This window comes from Hemicordylus capensis, chromosome 3 (assembly GCF_027244095.1).
Source record: "Hemicordylus capensis ecotype Gifberg chromosome 3, rHemCap1.1.pri, whole genome shotgun sequence".
Taxonomy (NCBI): domain Eukaryota; kingdom Metazoa; phylum Chordata; class Lepidosauria; order Squamata; family Cordylidae; genus Hemicordylus; species Hemicordylus capensis.
Window position 1 is genome coordinate 191,881,402 of NC_069659.1, and position 26,151 is coordinate 191,907,552.

The 26,151-nt window shown below is 42.8% G+C and overlaps 1 protein-coding gene across 8 annotated transcripts in view; it reads left to right on the forward strand.

The window, feature by feature from the left end:
• ZFAND4 (zinc finger AN1-type containing 4) overlaps nucleotides 1-26,151 on the forward strand; it is a 58,018-nt gene that overhangs the window by 25,090 nt on the left and 6,777 nt on the right. For 7 of the 8 annotated variants that reach the window (XM_053308820.1, XM_053308822.1, XM_053308818.1 and 4 more), the window contains 3 exons: nucleotides 5,979-6,123; nucleotides 7,173-8,333; nucleotides 15,594-15,648. In XM_053308820.1, coding sequence (XP_053164795.1) covers nucleotides 5,979-6,123; nucleotides 7,173-8,333; nucleotides 15,594-15,648 — 1,361 coding nt within the window. The remainder of the gene's footprint in view (nucleotides 1-5,978; nucleotides 6,124-7,172; nucleotides 8,334-15,593; nucleotides 15,649-26,151) is intronic. The other variant, XM_053308823.1, reaches the window with a different exon arrangement.

Below are 26,151 nucleotides of genomic sequence, written 5' to 3' on the forward strand. Positions count from 1 at the left end.
CTTTAACAGGGGCAGCCCGCGGGGTGTGCAGTACAGGCACTTGAGGGGAGATCAAGGCGAAGGCGGTGGCAAGAGCTCCTTCCCTAAGCCCGCCTGGTGGCCATTTTTGGCCCATTTCAGGTCTCTGTGCACATGTGAAAGAACCCCTAAATGGGCTGAAAGTGGCCCAATTTCTCATTTGGGTGGCAGGCAGGCTTAGGGAAAGAGCTCTTGCCACCGCCTCCACCTCTCCCGCCTTGGTCTCCTCTTGAGTGCCCATACCTTGCCAGCCGCCCCTGTCTCTGCTACTATTCCTGCTGCACTGCAGTGGTTGAAAAAATGTTTTAAAAAAAGATTTAACTTGTATGCCAGGACTCTGGGGAGGACTTCCAGAACATTTGGAGCTCCCCCTACCCCGAGACAGGAGGTCACGGACCAAATCCCCAAGGTCCTTGGCTAAGTATGCCTATGAGTGCACGGAACCAATTCTGTGCACATCCCTACTGGAAAGACAGAAAAGAGCTCTGTTTCCTTCTGATCCCTGCAGTGAATATTATTATATTCCCCCAAAACTTCATCCAGAGTTGTGTGCTGTTCTGTGCTGCCTCTTGTTTGGGTTTAATGAACGTCTCAAACCGGAGTTCCCAGTAAATGCTGAAGAAAAAAAAGAACATTTTCCTGTCCCCTCCTTGAGGTGGATGCTTTCAAGACCTCAACCAGAGTTTTGTGCTAGTCTTGTGGCATTGTGTACCACATACCCAGAGTTTCGTGCTGCCTCTTTTAAGGGTGTAACAGACATCTCAAGCTGGGGTTCCTAAATAAATAAATAAATACTAGTCATATTATCATCATACTACCCCCCCAAAATCCCCTCATCCAGAGTATTGTACTATTTTGTGCTGCTAACCCAGAGTTCTGTGCGGCTGCTTTTACTGGTTAAATGAAAAGTTGGGGTTCCCAGTTTGCACCTTCAAAAATAAACATCACCCTATTCCTTAACTCATCCATTTTTGTGCATTCAGTGTTTTGGGATAGTTGTGTGCTGCTTTGTGCCAGAAATTTTGTGCTGCCTCCTGTGAGTGTACTTGTCATCTCTGGTCAATACACATGATCAGCCTCAAGGCAAAATGGCCTAGTCTGCTAAGAACTCTGGACAAGGTTTTGGGGGGATATAACTATTTTAATGTATGGGGTGTTAACTAGGAACCCCAACATGAGATGTGTGGCGCACCCTTAAAACAGGCAGCACAAACTTCGGCTTTGTGGCACAAAATGGCACAAAACTAGCACAAACTCTGGTTGAGGTTTTGAGAGCATCTACCTAATGGGGGGGTGGGGATATGACAATATTCTTCCACTCCCACCCCAGCATTTACTGGAAACCCCAGTTATGATGTCCGTTACACCCTTAAAAGAGGCAGCTCAGAACACAGAGTTTGCTGCATAAAACTAGCAACTCTGGATGATGTTTGTGGGGAGGGATATGACAATGTTTAAATTTCAGGCGGGAAGAAATAGAGCTGCAATCAAGCAGCCTACTTCTCTCTGTTTCACATTGCCACCCGCTTTTCCTTTCACAATATCCATGTTGACCAGCAACATCTGCTGACCATCTAATACAGGAGTTCTCAACAGCGGGTACTAGTCAAAACCCTTCTGCCTCCACATATTGCAGCTGTGCTATTTGTTCCCCATTTGAGGATCACTGGCTTGAAGCTGACACATCTTCATTAGTGTGTCTGCTACAGAAGGGGAGGGAGAGGGGGTGTCTGCTACAAAAGGGAAGACCTCCAAAAAAGACCTTTCTCCTCTGCTCCTGATTGGCTGGCTACATGTTGAAGTTCAGCATACTCCTCCCCTCAGCCTGACTGATTGGTTTCAGAAAACAAACAATGAGTACTTCCATTGAAATTAATAGGACAAGTAAACTTTGTCCTTATAAACTAATATCCCAGCAATTACATTAAGACAAACGTTCTCAAGAGATTTGGGATGTGCTTCTGGAATACTTCCAGTAACCTTCCTCACTCACTGTTATGCCACAAAATAGAAACATTTCCCCATGTTGGCAACATCCTGAAGTGGTTCTTCATGCTCTGCTCCAAAAGAATTGGTTTTTCCGCATCTATACAGTGGTCCCTCTACTTACGAAATTAATCCGTTCCGAATGCACATTTGTAAGTCGAAAAGTTCATAAGTCGAAAAGCGGTTTCCCATAGGAATGCATTGGGAACGGATTAATGCGTTCCGGAGCCTAGAAAAAAGACCCAGACCCCCAGTAAGGCTTGCAAACTGCACAGGAACATTTCTTTTCAAGAATAAACAGGCAGTAAACAGGCAGGCAAGTCAAGGAAACCGCATGTAAAATTCGTAAGTCAAGGAAACCCCATCTAAAAATTTGTAAGTCGAAAATACCGCATCTAAAACCGGATCTAAAACTGCCGTTTGTAACTCGAAAAATACTTATGTCGAGTAGTTCGTAAGTCGAGGGACCACTGTACATTGAGGGCATAGTCAAAGTCAAAGTTCTTTATTTGCGACCCAAGATCAGCATAACATAACATAACAAAACATCTCATAACATAGAAAATACAATAAGAAAGTGAAATGTTTACATATATAGATGAATATCCACAAACAAATTATCAATAAAATTTTAAAATTAATCAAGGAACAGCTCGCTGCTGCAACAGTACTGCAATAGAGCAGAATTTAGCCACCTTAAAGGTGACATCTAAAGTTCTATCAGCAAGAAGATAGGAAACATAAAAATCTCCAGAGCAACCTGGGAAGGGTGTCAGAAGAGGAGTAAGTAAGGAACATCTTAAATTTCTATATAATGGACAGCGCAACAAAACATGTTGGATGTATTCGACTTCCCCCATACCACATGGGCATAATCTTATCCTCTCTAGGAATCTCCAGAAACCTCCCTGAGAGCACCGCTGAAGGTAACATATCAAGTCTTGCTCTAAAAAAGGCCCACATTGAGGGCATAATGATAGCAATATTCATTACAATAGCGTTTAGCTCCTCTTCTTGAATAAAGGAGGTCTTAGCAACCTCTCTGTGTGCATTTGGCTGCATTTTCTGCCTGTCACAATCCATTTTATTCTTGCCTGTTTTTCTCTTTCATTGGTTAAGCATCTCTCTTACCTGTATTTCCTCAAGGGACTTTCTAATCTGTATCATCCTCTACCTGTGAGATCCTTGCTTGAAACCTTACCCTCGCTATGGCCCAGTTAATGTACAAGCCCATGGCTTTATGTGATCTCTGGCTGTGATCCACTTCAAGGTGGCGTTTTCCCTTATGATTATATCTGCACGTCTAATCAGAGCTTCAGGTGCTTCATTCTGACCGCCCTTCCTTATTTTTCACAGGAATAAAGTTGTTGCAAGACCTGATGTTGCCTTTCTGCCTAAAGTGGTATCTGTGTTCCATTGTCTCAGCCGATCTATTTACCCTCTCCCCACCTACCATCCAATACTACTATCCATTGTTTAGTAGGCATTACATTCTCTGGATGCCAGCAGATCACTTGCCATTTATATCCATAGGACCCAGCAGTGTTGGATACAAGTTGGACTACAGGGAGATTTCTTTAAAAAAAAAAAAAGGAATAATGTAATCCCATTTTTAAAATCCATTGAAGGTACACGGTATAAAAAGCTTGGTCCAGGCACAGGCTAGGAGCTTGGTCTTAGACATTAGATTTGTCGTGCTAGGATGGATTACACAAATATTTTACAAGCTTACATAAAATAATATTTTATCTTTGTTTTCCCTCTCTCCTTTTTAAAATGTACTCCCTCTCCTTTTCTCATAGCTTTTCCTGCTTGCAGAATTCTCTCTCTAAAGAACTCTCACATTTAAAAAATTCAAAACCCCATCTTGGGCCTCTGGGAAAAAATGCTGGGGAAACAATATGTTGATTTAATTCAAATTTTTGAAACTAGCTTAGGTTAAAAGGATTGAGTAGGTCTCAGAATGACATTTTCCCCATGCAGTTTGAGAAAAAGTTTGTCTCTGTGCTTAACTCACTCTAGTAGTTGATCAAGAGTATGATCTTATTTGCAAGTAGTGTGTGGGATAAGAAGACTAGAAATTGCATTTATTAATCTGAAAAGATTCCATTATACCACTTTGGAGCTACTCTCTTCCTACAAATTGTTTTTGCTCATCAGTTCCCTACCTTGCTCTCTGTGCCAGGGAGGGAATGCATGCATGTGTGTGCACAAACACACCCCTCAGTTAGGGCTCCCCTTTTCCTCCCAACCCCCCTTGTATAGCCTGAAGGATGTTATACAGTGCGGGGCACAGAAATGCAGCACAGTTGTGCGTACACACAGGCACACACCCCTCTAAGTTAGAGCTCTCCTTTTCCCACCCACCCACCTTGTCCTGAGAGTGATACAAAGTCTGTGTTAAAGCTGGGGTGCTGTTGCTGACCAAAGCTGACAGAGGACCACTTTATTGCAACGCCACAAGCAGGAAAAAGCCCCATCCACCCAACAAATCATTCATTGTTGTTGAGATAGCCTACTCCAGATGATCTACACAGTAGATCATTTCCCCGACCACTGCCTTCTCCCTCTCATCATCAAGGGCTTATTCTCTTATTCTAGACAAGGTGTGGATGAAGCAGAACAGGCAGGAAAGGAAGAGAATGTTCTCCTCTTCCGGCTAGTGAAAAAGCTGCCTCCTTACCATGCATGTATAGGATGGGGCAGCAAATGCACAAGATGCCTCCCCTGCATCCTTTTTCTTCCCTTGATCAGCACTCAGCTCAGTAGCACCACACTGAGTCATGTCCCCAGAGGCTGCAGTGTGAGTTGCAAATGGGTGACACAAGGTGGGCTGTATGAAAACATTTGGTGGGCCTTACTCAGGCCCCTAGGCTATACACTGGACATCCCTGGACTAGATAAACCAATAATAAACTGCATTGCTAATAGTTTTGCATAGACTATTGGGAGCCTATACTAGTGGTTCAGTATAATCTTCCAATAGTCTATGCACAGTGATTGCAAACAATAATAATGTTAAGAGTTCTTCGCAAACATCTTAACATCCTAAAATAGCTCTGTAAAGTAAGTAAATAATATTGCATATTTGCCAGTGGGCGTTGGGGACTGAGGCAAGAATGAGTCCACCCTAGTGTTTGCCAACTTAGGGAAATCATTTCCAGTGAAAGTTCCCAGTTCAAATCTTGCCTCTGACAGATTTGAACTGGAAACTTAATTATCATAGTTCAATTTCTTCAACTAAGTTCATTAGCCTTCAACTGATTAAATGGTACTGCCATCCCCCGGCCCACTTCCTGCTTTTTTAGGGAAGTGAGGATGTAAAGGAAAGAAATTTTAGAAGTGTTTCTTCTGAGCACTTCATGTTAATAGCAGGTGCAAAGGCAAGATTGTGGAAATTGGGGAGAGAAGAAGAAAGGTAGAAACAAGTCCTCAGGTGAGAGTTTGAACTAAAAATTGGCCCTGAATCTGAAAAAGTAGAATGCTTTTTCTACCTTTTCAGTAGAAAAAGCATTCTAAAGGTGAAGTGTGCTGTCAAGTCGATTTTGACTCCTGGTGACCACAGAGCCCTGTGGCTTTCTTTTGGTAGAATACAGGAGGGGTTTACCATTGCCTCCTCCCGTGCAGTATAAGATGATGCCTTTCAGCATCTTCCTATATTGCTGCTGCCGACATAGTACCAGCAGGGGTTCAAACCAGCAACCTTCTGCTTGTTAGTCAAGCATTTCCCCACTGCGCCATTCTACTGAATGCTTTTTCAGTAGAACACACAAAGCTTAATTTACTCAAATATATTCTCAATAGCAATAGTTCATCGACTCAGCATCCTTTTAAAAATTTTGTATATTAAATCTTTTGTTAACTTTTTTGAATCATGAATTTGAATCTCTTATGTATATTTTTATACTGATAACTTTATTCTTTCATTTTTAAGAGTAGAATGTAAAAACACAATTGCACTCTCTTCTTGCCAGTAGTGGTTCAGTTTATAATTTGTATGCTGATGATGAAGATACGGAGGCATCTCCTTCTGGTCAACAGATTATTGAGAACTGCATTATGATGAACAAAATGAAGCTGCTCAAGGCAAAGATGGAGAACATCAATCTCAATAAAAAGGTGACGCCATAGACTTATTTTGCCCTATGCAGAGCAATTTGTATCTTCACATTCCATCTTACTAAAAAAATTGGAATCAAGGACCTTAACCTTTTGCTTGACCACTCAGTTTTCCAAAACAGCTTACAAGTAATCAGATTAAAACTGTTATGAAAAGCATACATTCTTAGAACATATGTGCACAAACTACTAAATTGCTAATGAAGTAGTTCTAGTAAGAGCTAATCTGCATACTTTTCTTTCACTGTAATCTTAATTGATGATTAACATATTCACAAGTTAGCCCACTTCTGTCTCAAACATTCACATATCTACCATCTTGAATTGGGGTGGATTACATCACAACCTACTCAGTTGAGGTGTCCCGAAAGGAGACTAAAAAAGACAAATTTGGGGTATTGGGCAATATTAAATCTCCATCTGTAACTGGAAGTTGGCATTTCCTTCCTCCTATCCTTTGTGTTGCCTTGACTAAGAATACTCCCTTAAATAGAACCATCTAGTATTTCCTTTTAGAGATCAAATATTCTCCAAAACAGATAGGCCAGGCTCACATATAGCAGAGTACCTGAGGTTCCCCCAGCTCAAAATATGGAGGGAACTTGAAGTTGGCACTGCAATCACATTTTGTTGGAAGTAGCTGAGTTGAGCCTCCTGTCTGCTCCACTCAGCAAAGCCATGGATGCTATCCCAGCCTGCATGCACTGCCCTTCAACTGGCAAGCCTTCCCTACATCAGCCACTTCACAGCCATTGGTCCCATTTGGCTGCCTTACCTGGAACTAACCAGGCATTTATGGAGACATAGCATGCACTTCAGGGCAAGAAGCACTTGGTTTGGCCAAGCCAACTTCAAATTTTGGTTACACATCCCAGTTTGATGCCCAAGTGAACCTCCAGTTCTTGCCTTGTGTTTTTGTTCAGATGGTCACAGGCAAGTTGGTTACTAACTTTGGAAGTAGGTTTTACGTTATATGTGAACCTCTCTATAGTCTTGGGATTCTGGAGATGCTAAATTCAAACCAACCAACCATGTTTCCTTTTTTACAGCCGAAAAAAGTTATCAAAATGAATCTTCCTCCTCCAATGGCTATTCGTCCATCTAGTAGCTCCATGTCAACTGTTCGTCATAGATTTCTGCGAGCACTCCCTCACATTGGGCAATCTTACCTACCTCCTGAGAATTCATATTCCTCAGAATTGTCTCAAAATTCACTTGCAGTTTTGACAACTACTGGTAGAAAGATTCCATCAATTACTAGTAACTTTCTTAGGGAAAATGACAAATGGGAGAGTGCTTCACAGTCACAGCCAATGAGTAGCATTAGGCTACCATCTAAAATGTCACATATGGAAAAAGATGCAAAACTGCTTGCAAACAGCATGGTTTCTCCAGTCCTAGCTTCATTTACAAATTCAGGAAAAAATGAAGACAATAGCGCCTCAATAAATGAAAGAGCTCCTGTCTTGTACCCAGATCTCACAAAAGTGGATTTGTGTGCCACAGAAGAAAAAATCCTACCAAACACAGATACTTTCACTTTGTTAGCAGAAGCAAACATCTCTGAACCATACAGTGAATTATATGGAACAGGAAAAGTGAATACAGAGCTTGGATTATCTGCAGGTAGTGAAGAATCACCTACTGCAGAGCACCCTAGCAAGACCATTACAAAACTTCTGACTTCAGCAGCTGATACTATCCTTAACTCCCACGAACTAAGTCCTCAGAAAAACACACACTTGTCTCCTCTTCAGTGTTCAGTACAGATGGCACATCACAGCCCCCGGAAGCCTCACATTCAATCAAAGTGTTTTGAGGTTGGAAATTTGAGGCCTGCTGCCTCTCCAACTGTGCTACGATCATTAGATGTGCACAGTTTGGGAGACTCCTCTTGTCCAAGGACTTCTAGATTTCATGGCATCAGGATAGACTCACCTGGCAAAAGATCTGATATCCATTCTAAAATGGAGTCAAGGGAAATCACAGAAGTGGCTATCAAGGCTTCAAAAGAACCTGTTGTTTCTGTAAACAATGTAGGATTCCTGACTTCATTGACTCGAAGCACAAATGGAGATGGTTTACAGAATTCCTGTGGGAAAGGCAGGTTTCGGATTTCTGGTATTGCACGAACTACAAACCTCCAGCATCTTCAAGAAGAAAGTTTAGGAATAGTCTCTCCTCACAATGAAATGCCTGGATACTTTCTAGTAAGTATTAATACTTTCTAAATAGTTGAGACTCCTCTTTGTACTTCTTGAAGAGCTTGGCCTGTTTGTGTTCCTGTGAAGAGTATGAGTTGGTTGCAGCTGGAATCTTTGGTGCTGGTGTACTTTGCCCATTTTATTTTTTTCCCTGTAGCACATTTGAATTGCAGTGAATTTAGAATATGGCTTTGGTCTGCTCCGGGCAAAAGATGGGCATATCTTAGATTTAAGGATTTGAGATATTATAGTTTCGCAAACCCTGTCTGGATTCCATAGTCATTTCCTAGTAGCTTGCTGTATGAAGGCCACTCCTACCATAACATACACAGTGTCAGTCCGCTGGAGATGGGGCTGGAGGTTGTAGTTACTCAGTTGGGATGAAAAGGGACTTGATACCTGCTTTGTATAAAAGAACAATTTCTAAAACCTATAATATTGTCATAATTTGAGCAATTCATTGTTTCCCCCCATTTGTTAAATTGCTTGTTTAGTTTGCTCAACTATAGATTTAACTATATCAGAGCTCCATTCTGTCACCAATGCTTTTTAACATCTACATGAAACCGCTGGGTGAGGTCATCAGGAGATTTGGTGCTGGGTGTTATCAGTATGCTGATGACACCCAAATCTACTTCTCCTTTTCATCTTCAGGAAATGGCACTCATTCTCTAAATGCCTGCCTAGAAGCAGTAATGGGCTGGATGAGGGATAACAAATTGAAGCCGAATCCAAGGAAGACAGAGGTGCTCATTGTGGGGGCTCAGAATCTGAGGGGTGAGTTAGATCTTCTTGTGCTGGATGGGGATACACTCCCCCAGAAGGAGCAGGTGTGCAGCTTGGGAGTACTCCTGGACCCAGGCCTCACCCTGGTATCTCAGGTGGAGGCCATGGCCAAGAGTGCTTTCTCTCAGCTTCGGCTGATTCGACAGCTGCGCCCATTCCTTGAAGAGGATGACCTCAAAACAGTGGTACATCAGCTGGTAACCTCCTGGCTTGACTATTGCAATGCGCTCTACGTGGGGCTGCCTTTGTATGTAGACTTCAGTTAGTTCAGAATGTGGCAGCCAGATTGGTCTTTGGGGCAACCCGGAGAGACCATATGATGCATTTTTTGAAACTGTTACACTGGCTGCCGATATGTTTCCGGGCAAAATACAAAGTGCTGGTTATTACTTGTAAAGCCCTGAATGGCTTGGGTCCAAGATATCTTGGAGAGCACCTTCTTTTACATGATCCCCACCGCCCGTTGAGGTCATCTGGGGAGGTCTGTCTCCAGTTACCACCAGTTCGTCTGGTGGCGACTCAGAGGCGGGCCTTCTCTGTAGCTGCTCCCGGGCTGTGGAATGCACTCCCAGCAGAAATTTGTAATCTTAATTCTTTACTGTCCTTCAAGAGAGCCCTTAAAACCCATCTGTTTGGCCTGGCCTTTCAGGGTGTTTAATTAGTTTTAATTGTTTTAATGTTAACCTGGTTTTTAGGGTTTTAATTGTTTTGATAGTTTAATTGTTTTTTAAGATGTTTTAAATTGGTGTTTATATTTGTATTTCTGTTTTAATTGTTTTTAATGATTTCTGCTACTCCTCCTGTGTACCATTATGCTGCTTTAAACTTACTATCTTAAACTTTGGGATATCTAGGGTTTTTTCAAATCCTACGATCCAGTCTCGGACGTCATGGTCTAATGTCTCTACTGACTCTGTTTCTCCTCCTTCTCTGTGTGCTCATAATTTAAAATCTTCTTTGTCTGGCTCTTTGACTGATAAGCCGTCCGTGACCTTGTGTGATGATCTTGCTGGCTTTCAGCCAGTAGTCCTGGGCTGACAGTCAATGCAGCCTCTGTTTTGCCATCTGGTACTACTGAATCGCAATTTTTTTCTGGTGTTGATTCCCCACTTCTTTCTTGTTCTGGTTTAGTACACATTGATGTTTTTCCTCACCTGGTCCTAGTCTATAGCAGATAATCTGCCTTTTCTGATTCATCAGTTTTTTCTGGTTATGATAAGTCACCTGGAACTGTTTTCCAGGGTGACCCTCCACCTGGCCAATTGCCAAATTTGAGTTTTTCTCTGGATGGGGTTCACTGCCCCTGAAGGAGGTGGTCCATAACTTGGGGGTCCTCTTGGACCTGCTCAGGCAGCAGGTGGAGGCCATGGACAGAACTGCCTTTGCCCAGCTTCGGCTGGTCTGCCAGTTGCAGCCCTATCTTGACTGGCAGGCCCTGGAAACGGTAACTAATGCTCTTGTCATCTCTTGTTTGGATTACTTGTAATGTTTGGATTACTGTAATCTGGGACTGCCTTTGAAGACGACCCGGAAGCTTCAGTTGGTCCAGGATGCAGCAGCCTGCCTGCGTATGGGTGCTAGGAGAGATGAGAGTGTGACACCTCTCTTGCAGCTGCTGCACTAGTTACCTATTTGCTTCCGGGTCCAATTCAAAGTGCTGGTTCTCACCTTTCAAACCCTTCAGGGCTTAGCGCCTGTTTACCTTCAGGACCGCCTCTTCTGGCCAGTCCTGTCCCATCCTGTGAGATCTTCTCAGGTTGCACTTCTTTTGGTCCCTGGTCTTAGAGGTCCATGGTACTAGGGCCCATGGAAAGACTTTCTCTGTTGCTGCCCCCCCCCCCCGCCCCAATACAGTCTGCCACCTCCCTTTCAGCCCTTAAATCTTTATTGAAGACATTTCTTTTTCACCGGGCGTTTGCTCTTTTAATTTAAGTGGGGGCGGGGGGGGTTGTTGTAAAAATCTGAGATGCTGTTCTTGTCATGTCCCTGAGTCTGTGGACTGGGTGGTATCTTAAATCTTTTGATTAATAAAATTAAAATTAAACATTAAAAAGCCTCTTTAGAAAGATCTTTTTAATTTATTTTTTTTAAAAACACGGAGGGAGGGTGAAGTTCTCCGGAGAGGGCATTCCAGAGCTCAAGGGCCACATCCGAAAAGTTGTGGCCACAACCAAAACAAAAAATTGAGGTTACAACCAAAACCAAAAATAAGATTTATTTATTTATTGGTATTTCTTGTGCCTCCTTCATACCTGCCTGCAGGTTTGTTTTGTCCCCCACCCTCACTGCTTTTGGTCTTTGCACTAAGGCTTTGCAGTAGACAAAGCCCTAATGCTGCTGCGTGGTTGGACATCTGCAATTCCAATAGCTTTATGTTTTTGCTTGCAGATGGAAATCATCAGTGTAAACCTTTTCATATCTCTGCAAGGGCAGAGCAAGAACCGCAGAGAATACCAGTCATTGCTAACAGTGCACAAATTCTGTACTTGCCAGCACCAGCTAATACCACTCTCAACATAATGCTCCTCAGGAGGATCAGTTCCAACCTTTCCATCCCCTTCTTGCAGGTGGCACCCTCTTTTCCTCAATTATCTTCTACACATTTCTAAATCCTTTCTGAAATCAGTGAAAATATATTAATGTTATACCCATCTGAGACTACTGTCCTCATTCTTTAGTAAATATCCAGTATGCCTTGAACAGTTCAGTAGCTCTAATTTGGCACTGTATTAGACTTGTAAAATATTAAAAATGTGTGCTTGTAAATTCATCCTGGCAAACAGGCCCCAAACCTTTGCTTTCTTTGTCTCCTTTATTCCATGTGTTCAGTCTGTCACCAGATCATGCCACTTCTCTTTTTGAGAGAAGTGGCTGTATCTAGCCATCCATATGGCTGGAATGCAGCCCTTCCTCTCTGCCTCTTTGACAAAAGCTACACTTCCTCTTTGTGGAAGTATACTTTGTGAAAGTATTGCAACCATCAGGAGGGGTCCATGCAGAATTTATTTTCTGTTGGTGCCAAAAGGGTTTCTGAATGGCCTCAAAAGTTTTATTACAATTTTGAGTAAACATTCTGTTAAAAGGGAAGAGTGAAATGCTGTTGTATTCCAGATACAACAGATTACACGGAACTGTTGAACTGTATAACACTTCCAACTGTTCCTGAGTATACATTTTGACTTTTTATGACATTCTTCTAAGCGCCACCAAAATCCCTCTTGGAGTAAGGGAGATTTTACCTCCTTAATTAGGGTTGCCATATTCAAGCTTCCCAAATCTGGGCAACCTAATTTGCATATTATGTTTTTAAAAAGATGATTTGCATGTTGTGCAAACTAATTGATGCGTTGTCCAGTTGATTTGTGTTTGCTCTTGGCAGCTACCACCACCAGCAGTCAGGAAGGGGCTTTTTACCTGACCATTTCATACAGCATTAAAAACCCAGACTTCATATCCCAATACTTTCTGATATATCAGTTCATCTCTTAACCTTGTGTAGTTTTGTTTTACAGTACTTTAATGTAGCCACCCATAGCAAAACATTGAAAGCGGTTACATAAAAATAACCCCCAACAGCAGAACTGAAGAACATCGATTGTGAGCACCTATTTGAACACTCTTGAAAAGTATAACAGGTTCTCTCAAATGTTACAGTTCTGCTTCAAAAACAAGAGTAAACATGACCGGTTTGTAGCAAGAATGCAAGTTTTTCTCTCATGAGACAAAGGTATCAGTAACTGTACAAAAATGTGTTCTCATTTTAAAAATGCATACCACCTTGTTGGTGTCTCTGTTAAGTTGGAGGAAATGCAGCCTATGAGCACACACTCTGCCTTTCCCCCTGTCCTGCTCAGAGGCTGGAAATGAGCAGTGCGGGGCTAGAGGGGACTCGTGGTGGCTTATAGCTCAATGAAAACACAATAATATATATGGAAAATACACGAAGACAGTTTGACATATTCATAGTAGCAACAGAACAACAAAAATGCACTGAGCTTTTCAATTAAGGTTGCAATCCTGTATCCTATACACATCTGGGAGAAAGTCTCATTGAAACAAATGGAGTAGGCATGTATAGGATTGAACTATAGGAAGTTAGGCAGCTATGCAAAATGCAAGTTCTTAGCACTTTATCCTTTTGGTAAACCTTTTATTTTTTCTTACTACTTATATAAGTAATAGATTCACTTATCTGAAAACATTTTACAAAGTAAAACCCACAAACCCTACACCCTCCTGCCCAACAACTGTAAAACTACTGTTTCCAAATGTGTATATATATGCACTTGACTGAGTATTCATAAACTAGGAGCAGCCTTCCTCCAGGTAACTCCAGCATTTATTTATTTTTTAGGCAACATTGCTCATGGAGCTTGCTTACACTGCTCTTAGCGAACCTTGTCAAAAAATAGTGACTGCATGTTTTGCTCCTTATTTCTGCTTCTGGAAGGGCTAGAGCTTAGCTTGAGAGAGAGAGAGAGAGAGAGAGAGATGGGAATCTGGGCTAGCTAATAGACTAAACAGGTGCCAGGTGACAATCTAAAATCAGCTAAATGCCCGGCTATTCCAGGAATTTGTAACCCTACCCTTAATCCCCGCTTAACAAGGACTCTCTTGTGCAGGCTGTAATTCTGTCTTTAGAAATGCAATGAACAGTTACCATTTCTAAATGTTTGCTCTATTTATTTTTCTAAGTTCTATTCTGAGCTATACACTCTATTACAGAAATATATAACCCCGCCTTGGATTATTCTTTCCATTTTGTTTTCTCTCATCTGCAAAGGGAGTATTTTCTTCTGTCCCTTTTCTTCTGTTTTGCTCCTGGAATCCCTGTTAGCTCTGATTTGCAAGGATAAGATTATTGGTGTGTCCTAACACCCACTCCCAACAAGTCACTTCAGAGTGACTTGACCAGCTTTCTGCATCTTTCACATGATTGTACAAAAAACCTGTTGATTGTACAAAATGAATCCTATCTAGTCCTGCCCTCCATAATTCTCTGGATGAAATCTCTCCAGCCAGGTGCAAGTTGTTCATTATTTTCATGTGGGTGCAAAGCTGAGCTGGATGAGGATGGGTAGCACACATAGTCTTTCTTAATAATGGGTTTGATTATATATCCAAGAGAGGCAACAGGACTCTACTGATTTTTGTGCTGATTGCTATAACCTTCCACTTGACACTAGAATGCAACGGTTCTGATTTCTAATACATGGAATAAGAGAATGCCCAGTGCTCAAAATGGGTTACAACATGTAAAATCAAAATGTAATAGACTTCTTGTGCTGTATTATCATGGATTGCCTCTAGTTAGATGACATTCACACTTCAGTATTTAGATTAGTTGTGTTTTATCAGTAAACTGCATGGTGTGCAAAGATCTGGTTTAGAAAATACATCTCTGTGGGTTCATGAAAGTATTGTATTTGGCAATGAAAGGTATAAGTACTGGAGAAAAAGCTTCTGTAAATATGCTGGTTTACTTATAAAGTTTCTGGAAATACAGGCAACCCTTGTTACCCACATATCCAAGATCTGCCATTTTGTGTATCTGCGGTCGAATGATTGACACCCAACCTTGGTATTCATAGGGGGAAATGGCACACAAAGGGTTAAGACTTATCTATCCATGGGTTGGGGGATGACCAGAAATGACCTTGGAGGTCATTTCCAGCTGCCATTTTAAGAAACAGAACCATTTTGAGGCTCTTCTGCCAACAAAAAAAAGCAGCCCCCCCCCATTTTTCACTATATTGGGCATTTTGTAGGTTTGGGGGCATTGCTAGGCACATGGAGACCCTGTGAAGTAATGACTTTCAGTTTTCTTTGCCGTTTTCCACCTTTTGTTTTTTTGACCTTTTTCCCCATCCAGGTTCCTAACCCCGTTTTTCATAGCTACAATGTCTTGCTACTTGCTGCTTCGTTACTCACAGTAGACGAGGAGCAGAACTGCCACGAGTAACGAAGTATACCTTATATAGATACTAAAACGTAGGCAAGGCATATCATATCACAAAGGGCTTTACATGAAAGTAATTTTAAGGAGCATAGTCATACAAACTATAAAATAAGAATCAGTCAGCACCTACACTTATAATATTTATCATGAGAAAAAAATCATAACTGAGACATTCCTCTCCTCTTCTAATAGAAAACTAGTGGTCACATACAACTTGTTTGCTGATTTTTCTTTGATCTATTGCTACTTTAAATCAAATTGATTAACTTATCTCATGTAGATTTAAAGTTTCAGATAAAAATATTGTAGAATATCATAATTTCTTAGACCTTTAGCTGAATCAGATGAAATAAGGAAAGATGGGGTGGTTTTATTTCACTATTTGTGTTGCTATTGCTTATTTTCATACTCAACACTTTTTTTAATAAGCTGTGGAAAATTTAATCAAACTGATAGAAAAATACATCATCTCTTTGTTTCTGTTATTCTGTTTTACAACACATGCCTTTTTTAATTATTAGTCTCCTGGGCTTGGATTGAATGGAAATATTGCAGCAGCTACAGGGAAAAGAATAGGTGAGTAGTGATACCAGAATTCTTATATTTATATTTAATCAAAGACACATCAGAGAGGATGGGCATGTTTGCGATAGGTAAGTAAAGAATTACTTTGATTCAGATAAATCAGTAAGATGATAACTTCTGATAACAAAAGTCTCATCCCAGCCAGAAGCAACGGGTCCCCTCAGAATACCAGCACCGACATGCAGAATCTGGATAGGCAGTTGCTGGGAGGGAGGGAGGGAATACAGTTTCAGATGCTGCCATTCCCGTTGGTGCTGTTCTGCACCAGCCTGGCACAGAAGAGGATGAGGTAATAGGCCTATTCTACAGAACAGTGCAGGTCCCCTTAGTGGGCCACCAGAGGGTGCACACAGTGGGGCTGTACTATATAGCAGCAGTAACTCCTGAAGTGCAGTTTCTGTGGGTGGGCTACTAGAGGGTTCATTATCTTTTACACTCCTCTACCAAAACAAAATTCTATTCCAAGTGTTTGTAAGACAGCCTCTTTAGGCTATGGCATAGCTCACGCAATACCTGCTGTTCCTATTGGCTATAACCCTGTTCCAGATGGTGTTGGTCACACCTTCCCCTTATCGCAAATACCAGGTCTCTGAATCCTGACCTGCAGTGGCTTAAAGCTGCTATTCTGAAGGACCTTAAGGAGAAAATGGAGCACCACTTCAAGAAAAGGAGGGCAAGATCCCCTTACATCTCAACAATGTCCTCATCAATTTCCCCATCACCTAAGCAACAGAAAGAGAAAAAGCAATAGGGGGAAAAACATTCAAAAGCAAGGACAAGCCTCATTTCCCTCAATGTTCAGAACTGTCTCATCATGATACTCCTGATCTGTGTGGTTCGTCTTTAGGTAGATACTTGCCTCCATTTATCCCAAAGCTCCTCCCCTAGCTCAACCACCATCCATTATTATATTTCCTAATGAAGACTGTCACTTTAATCTTCATTTCCTGAGGATGTGTGGGGATGAAGCGGAGGACGCCAGGAGATGTTCAGGGGAGAAACTACTACTATCACAGTCAGTCTCACCCAAACTCTTTAGGAATGTGTGCCTGATCCCACTCCAAAGCAAGGCCACGACCATGTTAGGTTTGTCCCATTCTATACAGAAGCAAATGAAGGCAATATCTCTATCCAGATCTCTGATCTTTCCCAAGAGGAAATCAGATCCACCCATCCTTCCTTTTCTAGATTGCTTCAAAGACAATCTAAAAAGTAGAATGAAAGAGCCCTTTAAGGACCCCAGTACCTCAGCTCAGACCGTTCTCCCTTTTCCAGAGGAAATAATTCAGGACCTTAAGGTCTCCCTCATTGATGGGTCAGTTCCTGCCCCTTGTCTTATTGGCACTGGTCCCCCAAAATGGCAATAAACTCCTGAAAGTTGCCTCTGACAAGAGATCTGATGCAGCACTTCTCAAAGCTCACAAGGCATCTTCCATGATTGTCAACACAGGTGTGAATGCTCTGACAACAGCTTCAGTCCTCCAGGCAGAGGAACTGCTGGAAGAGCCAGTCTCACTCCAGCAGACAGATTTCGCAAATCTTTGTTGAAAACAGAATGCTGCTGCCTTTTTTGAGGATGCCACTCTGGACTCTTTGCAGATCTATTGCAATCCACATGCTAGTGAGAAGTTTGTGGTTGAGGAACTGGTGACATTTCATCCAGACAAATCTGTCAGATGTCCCTTTCCAAGGAGGAATGTTTTTTGGAGGAGATGATGTGCTGGTGGAGGCAAAAGGCAATACTGTCTACAAACAAGATGATTTAATTATTGGTTTAGGTCAGCCAACCAGCCCTGAGATTCCAGAGGGTTCAGATCATCCTGGAACAAGTGAAAACCACAAAGCACAGATCCTCAGGAGCATTCAGAAGACCTTCATGTCCTTTCAGAAAAAGAAAACGGCAACAGTCCTGACTCTATTGGACTCTCTCCTGTGGCCTAAAACAGCTTGGTGTATGAAAATCATCTAGATCCAGCCAGTGACTCAAGGGAAAATGTACACTGAGGATGGTCTACTTGCTGGAGATTGTTCTGGCTGGATTGCTTTTTTTCTCCAACAGTTTTTTCTTGGTTCAGCTTTTCCTTGTTCTCTATTTGCTGGATGTTTTACAAAAACTGAAAGGGGCTCTCTACTCCAACTGTATCTGAAGGCTTTCTTATTAACATAGTCTATCTCTGGAGAAAGTGGGAGGAGATAACCATCCTGGATGAATTCATAGCACCAACATGAAGAGATATTCACTATAGGAACCAAAGTTTCTTTTCAGGAGCAAAAGGCAGTACACACTTCTGTTGGTGGGAGGTGTGTAGTGAAGAGAGCAAGAGAAAGCAATTTCGCTACTGGACCTATCAAAATAGCTAATGTTCTCAGTAGCAGCCCCTTTTTGGCAGCGCACACATATCCGGGACTTCTGGCCACTACTGAATGAGGAGGGGGAAGGGGCAGCAGGGAGATATGCTGCTGCCCCGAAGGTTTTTACTGGTAACAAGCATACCTCCATGCTGCTCCTAAGGTTTTTACTGGTAACGGGCCCCGGTGGGGGGAAAGCAGCGGGAGGGGTAAGTGCACTCTTCCCCGCCCTTGAAGCGGCACCCCTGCCGGCGTTGAACTACCCAGCTGCAGTTCTGTGCACATCCCTACTCCCAACTACTTCAGCAGTGACAGACCTTTGTTGTGGACACAGGCCTTTGTTGTGCCATATTCTCATTGTCCTTTGCAGCCTTGTTGCTCAAACAGAAAAACCATGGGGAGGCAGGAGGGTTGGGGGCTGTGTTTCCTCTAACCTCAGCACAAAGGTTGTGCTTGGATGGCTGTAGGGATGTGCACAAAGCATCTATTTCAAGGCACCAAAACACTTTGAGCTTCCTCCACCTGATTGTTTCGGAGGAGGCAAGAGAGCACATTAAGGGGAGGAAAGCAGGTCTTACCCAGTCCTCCATGGCCCCTCCACTGCCCCAGCATGGTAGTGTTGGAATTAAATCCCGTGCTGCAGGGCTGCTCCCAGCAGTGCAAGGGGCATCATCGTCACAGAAATGGCATCTGAGCCAAGCATGGACGCCATCTTGAGTGGTCAGCATGATGTTGAAACAATCCTAAGGCGGTTTTCAGCAAAATAAAAAAACAAGATGGTAAAAAAGACACAATTAGAATATTAAGTGAAAAATATTAAACAAATCTGATTAAAAATTTAAAACAAAAGCATAAAAGCAATACAGAGTACAAAGAGCAGCTGCAGAGAATCAAATAAATGCCTGGGCAAAAAGCCACGATTTTACACTTTCTAAAAGCTGTGATGGAGACCGAGGAGCGAATAGCCACCATTCCAGAGTCTGGGGGCAGCAACGTGGCCCTGTCCCACATGCACAACAACCGAGCCTCCCTCATTATTGGCACCCGGAGCAGAGCCCCCTCAGATGACCTCGTCAAGTGGGCAGTAACCCTTGGGAGCAGGCGTTCCCTCAGGTATAATATATGGTATAATATATTCAGGGGTATGAATATATCCCTACAGAAAGATCCTTAATTTAATAGTAATAGCTCACATTCTAAAAAGAAACATGATAGACACCAGCAACAGTCACTGGAGGGGTTCTGTGCTGGGGATGGATAGGACAAGTTGCTCTCCCTCTGCTAAATAAAGAGAATCACCACATTCAAAAGGTGCCTCTTTGCCTAGTTAGCAGGGGTTAACACACTGTTCCATGACTGGCAGAGAAATAGGAATGTGCATGAACCTGCTCTGAGGCCCTTTTAAGGGCCTCCGAATCGGTTCGAATGGCTGGTTCAAAGGCGGGCAGCATACCTTTAAGGGTGTGGGAGGGTGCCTTTATCCCTCCTGCCATGTGTCCCTCACTGGCACTCCATTTTAAAAGTGTCCGTCGGGGCAGCAGCGTACCTCCCTGTCTCCCCATGTCCTCTTTAGCCAGAAGTAACAGGAAGTACCCGGCCTGCTTGTACTTATGGAAGTATAGCCTTTTATAAGGACTATAAAGCTCTTAACAGCTTGGGCCCAAGGTTTTTAAGAGATTGCCTCATTTGTCATGAACCCTGCTACCTGTTACGATCTTCTGGAGAGGTCAGTCCAGTTACAGTTACGGTTGCCGCCGGCTCATCCGATGGCGACCCAGGACTGGGCTTTCTCTGTGGCTGCCCTGAGGCTTTGGAATATGCTCCCCTCTAAAATAAGAGCATCTTCTTTGTTTGTTTCCAGGAAAAACCTCAGGACCCACCTGTTCTTGCAGGCTTTTAATTAGAATTAATTTTAATAATTATTATTTTAATAACTGTTTTATGCTATTGTTTTTCTTGTGTTTTGTGGATTTTAATCTGTGACTTTTATATTGTGCTTAAATTTTGTACACTGCCTAGAGATGTATATATCAGGCACTATAAAGATATTATTGATAAATAAATAAAATAAACCAGAGGCCCCAATTTCCAATCTTATTTATATGCTTCAAAAATTTGGTAACTTATCCATATTCCATAATTTGGGGAGTTATTCCATAAATTGGGGTAAATTGGATTTGGTGCCTTTGGACTCTATTGATTTTCCTGATGAGTGTAGGTTATGGGGCTTTAGGTGATGCCCAGAGTTTTTTGTCTATTTAGGTATAATAATCTCGGGTAACTTTCCCAATTAGCAAATTTAAAATTTTCCAAATTTTTGGCTCAAATTAAAAATGACTTAGAATGGTGGGCTATGATACCATTGAGTATTTGGGGCAAAATAAATGTGGTTAAGACTAACCTAACACCAAGGCTTATATACCCCTGCTAACTTGGCAAAGGGGCACCTTTTACCGTGGTGATTCTCTTTATTTAGCAGGGGGAGAGTAACTGTCCCTGTCCACCCCCAGCACAGTGCCTCCAGTGACGGTTGATGGTGTCTATCTTATGTTTCTATTTAGATTGTGAGCCCTTTGGGGACAGGGATTCATCTTATTTATTTATTATTTCTCTGTGTAAATTATTTATTTCTTTTAAAAGGTCTTCCGATTCTTAAGCAAGTTTATAAATTAGTAAATGACTTCTTATGGCAAGATACCTCCCCAGATTTTCACTCCATAAACTCAACTATATATTGAAGAAGGCAGATTTAATTTCCCGTATTTTCAGGCATTTATTTTATCTTCAGTTTTAGGCTGGAACAATGAGTCCCAGGACTTTGCTACACCTTGGGAACAGCTCAAGAGTCGTTATTTGACCCCATTGACTGATTATTTGACCCCATTGGCAGGTGTTCGGATTTGTCTGTGAGCCTGGGTCACTACCAGTAAAGTGGCAAGCCATAGGAGAACCCTGGGTTCTAGATATGGCTTTGCTCCTTTTCAGCAGGAAAATCTTACATAAAATAAATGCCCAGTTTGAAGATTGCTCATCTTTTTATTGGACTAATTGGACCCCTCACAACGTCATTACATTAGATCAGTTGATATCTTCTGAAGCTGTTTTTAAACCCTTTGACACTTGGAGAGCTGAGTTTGATATACCTTCAAATGCTACCTGGCAGATTATCCAGTTTATTGTCACAGCTCTTTGGTCCTGATGCAATTTCACTTCTGAAACTCCATCTTTATTATTAGATTTAGAACATTTATTAGATATACCGAAGCCTGAAACCTTGCTCTATAAAAAGCTTAAAGACATTGATAAGATTGATATCAATTATATCCGAGTTCTTTGGAATAATGACGTTCAATACCCTGTTATATTAAATCAGTGGCAAGTTGCTTTGAAGGCAATGAAATGTGCCTAAAATGTATCTAATACAGCATAAACTTTTATTCTGTGTCTATTGGACACCTCAGAGAATGTTTAATAAAGGGTGGTTGCAGACTATGAGGTGTAATTTGTACACGCGTTTGGTCCTGTTTGGTTATTGCACCATTTTGGTTAGAAATTAATAAGGTAATCAATATGACATTGCAGTTATAATTGTCCGTTAAGGGCATTCATATTTTGTTGGGGTACATCCCCAGCATATGAAATTTAGCACTACATCAAAAACTGTGGATTCTTCATTCTTAGAGTGTTGCCAAAAGGATTATAATACAACACTGGAAGGACAAATTTACTCCTGAATTATAGCTTTGGATTACTGATATGTGTTCTTTGTCTGCATTTGAATTGGGGGTTTGTTTGTTTTTTCATCGCCAAGGTAAAGAAGAAAAATTCTTAGTGATTTGATAGAACTTCATTGAACTGCTTACGCTTTGAGAAATAAGTAAAATATCCTTGGAAAAGGTGTTTTTTAAAAAAATCCCTTCTCCTATCCTGCATTTTATGTATCCTATTATGTTAAGCTGTGTTAAGGGTTTCCCCCTCCCCTTTCCTTTTTAGTTATATTTATGTGTATTATTATCATCCTTGATGTCTATATACTGTAACCTTATTGAAGGAAAGGGGGGGGGGTTGTCCCTTGCTCTCAATTATTACATTGTATTAACTCTATCTTGTAAGAACTTTTTGCATGTGCAACAGAGAGAAGTGGTTTTCCCCAGTCCCCCTTCTCTCTGCTGCCAGAGTGTCCCTTGAAAATATGTGTCTGACACTGTTCCCTCTGTGTTGCATGCCTGCGTGCTCAAACACAAAGGTTTAGCTCCCCACTCAGCTGTTTCCAGGAGCCATGCAGACTCTCCCTGCACTAGGATGGCTGCTTAAATTGCTCCCTTCCCCTGCTGCCACATTGGCTCTCTCCTGCAAGCACAACTCACAAGCGACAGTGGGGCACTGAGGGCTCAGTGTGCTTCTGCCTGCCCCCACCAGACTAGGCATGGGCAGTGGTGATGCAGGCGGGTGAAAAGGCTGCCAGACAGCTGCTTCTGCCCGCCATTCAGGCTGTGCCTGTGCTGTGTGTGCACTCACACACATGATGCCATCAGGCGAGAGAGGTCGAGCATGAGGCAGCAGAAATCTGCCTGGAATCAGCAGCAAGCAGCAGCTGGTCGACTGGGCAGAGCAGCCACCCTCAGTCTTGCTCTTTCCTCCCTCGTGCTCACCACACACACCCAGGTTTCTCTTTCTCCTTGTCCATTTCCTCCTCCTTGTCCCTCTTTTTATGGCTTTGTTTATTCTTGTTCTGTTCTATTTTTGGTAGCTGCTACTACTGTTTCTGGTGTTACTGTTAGCGCCTAACAGTTTTTCCTTCTTTGGCTTTCTCTCTGTTGACAGAATTTATTATTGTGATGGAACGGCCTGTTTTGTCACAATTATATATTAGCAAATATATCCCTCCTTGATTGGTGGTGGTTGGTTTTTTCTGGTGGGTTCCCCCCCACCTTACTATCATCCTTGTTTCTCTCTCTGTTGTTTTTGTGTTTTAATTTGCTCTCGCACCCCCCCCTTCCCTTGACCTCTTATAGCCACAAAAATACTGTTCAAACACTGCTCTCAATGTGTCTCAAAGTTGCCCTCCTCTGATGGCCACTCTCTGTAACTAGCCTGTTTGGGAGAAACACATCATACTGAGTCTTGCTCTCAGAGTTTACCAGGTTTTTACCAAAGAAGCCTGTCCTAACCAGGCAGGTCAGCTCTGAGATCTCCAATTTCAGCCGAACCCACTTAACACATCCCTTGTTCTAGGGTAGTAGCCAGTAGCTGGGCCAGTAGAACCAATGCAGTCTACTTTGGATATACCTTTGGGCCCTCCCACACCTCCTGCTCAAGCCTGGTGACCTTGCCTCCTACACAGGCTGCACCTTCTCTGTTGGCTCCAGTGCTGCCTTTGAAACTGTTTTGCCTGAGCCCTCAGGCCCGAGCACTCCTATACAGCCGCCCACAGCTCCCTTGGTTCTGCCCAGCTTAGGGGCAGAGCCCTTGACTCTGAAGGGTGCTCCTGTACCATCTAAGCGGAGGGCGGAGCCTTCATCAATACTGAGAAGGAAGGCTGGCAAACCCCCGCAGAAGTCCGTTGCTCCTCCAGCACATGATTATCAGCCCCAAACAGTGATCCTTCAGTACCTAAAAAGAGTAAGACACCCAAGGCACTGAAAATCTCTGTTCCTGTTACTGAACAGTAGCAGGGGAAATGGAAAAATAAGTGGAAGCACCTATTGCAAGCTCAGCAAGTGCCTCCTGCTCTGGTACCACTCCTGCCTGGACCTTCAGGTTCGCTCCACTCCAACTCTGATACCCAAGTCTCTTTGGCTGACCTGAAGAGTGCTCCTACGAGTCCTATAGGACCAGCAGCAGGAGCCCTACCATTTCCTCCAAGAGAAAGAGTTGCTCTTGGGACAGATCTTCCCCACTCAATAGGGAATCATCGAAGTATTACAGACTCTTCTCCAAGGATGGCTATGCCTCTCATGAGGAGGACCTGGATGATTACTATGACTAGCAGTACCAAGGTCTAAGGCTTTGTGCTTTACTATGATCTCTATCCTCCTGAGACTCTTTACTCCTCTTTCTGTTACCTACCACATTGCACCCTCATAGGCAGTGGCTGCTATGATGCTTGTCAGGACATGGACCCCAGTACTCCTCACACTGATGAAGCAGGACTCGCCGCAGGTCCACATCTAGATCGCAGTCTGATCTTGTTCAAAGATCTTTTTCAAATACCTGATATTGTTCAAAAACACCTTCTAAATCTACGAAGTGTGCTGGACTTGTAGGGCCACAACAAAAAGTTCAAGCAATGCATGATGACCTTCCTTCCGCACCTCTCCCTGAACCTCCTCAGCAGCCAATTGTTCCAGGCTGAATTGGAATCCAGCCAATTCCTACACTGCTTTCACTTGACCCCACACCTGAGGACCCTGGTCATTCCACAGAAGCTGATTCTATTTCCTCTGAATTGGAGGAGCCTCCAGAATGCATGATAGTAACTCCAGCCTCTGAGGAAGTTATGCAGGCAGACAACCTTTCACCTGTGGAATTGAAGCACTAAGCTGAACAATTACTATGTATGGCCTCTTCCTTGCATCTAGATGTTCATTTCCTTTGATACTGCACTGGCCCAGGTTGTCAAGGCAGCTTGGGAGAAACTATCTACAGTTTCCGCTACCTCCAGGAACTTAGATAATATGTACAGAATCCAGCAAAAAGATACAGCTTTCCTAGCCAAATATCCTGTGTGGATTCAACCACTGTGGTGGTTAAATCCATGCAAACACGGAACAAGCATCAAATTTCCACCACTCCCTTTGCCAAGGAAGAACATTCTTTGACAATTGGACACTCTTGGTAAGAAGGTTTACTCCATGGCCAGCCTTCTCAACCATGTGGCTAGCCATAAGACTTGCTGAGCTCAATATCAAGCCTTTATCTTAGAGAAATCAGCGCCTTTTCTCAACCAACTTCATCAAGAACAAAGTGATGTGGTAATGGTTTTCCTGAATGAAGGTCTACGTGGTCAAGTAACAGTTGCATTGCACAGACTGTGGATCTTCTCCTTGTGGCTTTGCGCAGACTGTGGATCTCGATCCATGTCCACTGCAGTGTCACTGAGATGGCATGCATAGCTGCGATCTTCTTCCCTGTCAGGGAAGCCAGGGCCCATATTGAGGATTTGCCTTTTGATGGCGAGGCCCTCTTTGGCCAATAGACGGAAGACATGCTAGAGATGGTCCAGACTGCAAGGTCCATGGGCTTCTCACAGTCTTCCACCTCTACTTCAGCATCTGTGAGAGAAAAACCATGGTCCCATAACTTGCAGTCCTGGCAATCCTCTCATCACTCAGGCGCTTCTTTTCTCCAACAGCACCACTTCCAGCATCGCAGGACTACAGGCTTTAGGCTGTCTACAGGCTTTAGGCCCCAATATCAAGTCCAAAATGTTTTATTTGAAAAGATAAGATTAGAATATCTGCTTTCAGCGCATTACAGGATGTGGGCTGCTAGAACATCAGATGTGTGGGTCTTAGCCATCATTTGGAACAGATACACAATAGAATGCCAATCCCCACCCCGTACTCTGGGATCCCCACACAGAAACGTTTGGAGGAAATCAGGTCCCTCTGCCAAAAGGGAGCTGTGGAAACATTCATTCATTCATTCATTCATTCATTCATTCATTCATTCATCCATCCAATTTTTATACTGCCCTTCCAAAAAATGGCTCAGGGCGGTTTACACAGAGAAATAACAAATAAATAAGATGGCTGCCTGTCCCCAAAGGGCTCACAATCTAAAAGAAACTTAAGATAGACACCAGCAGCAGTCACTGGAGGTACAGTGCTCGGGGTGGAGAGGGCCAGTTACTCTCCCCCTGCTAAATAAAGAGAATCACCACGTTGAAAGGTGCCTCTCTGCCAGGTTAGCAGGGGTTAGCAGTCCACCACAGTGATCTATTCTTGCTTTCTATTCTTGCTACTTCACAATCCCCAAGAGAGATGGAGGATTACGACCCATCCTCGACCTGAGGAGCATAAATCTCTTTGCCTGCTACAGTAGGTTTCACATGGTTACCATCTCTGCGATTCTCTGCCTGAATCTATAGATCTGAAGGATATTTATTCCTATATATTTTGATAGCGCCTCATCATTGCAAAT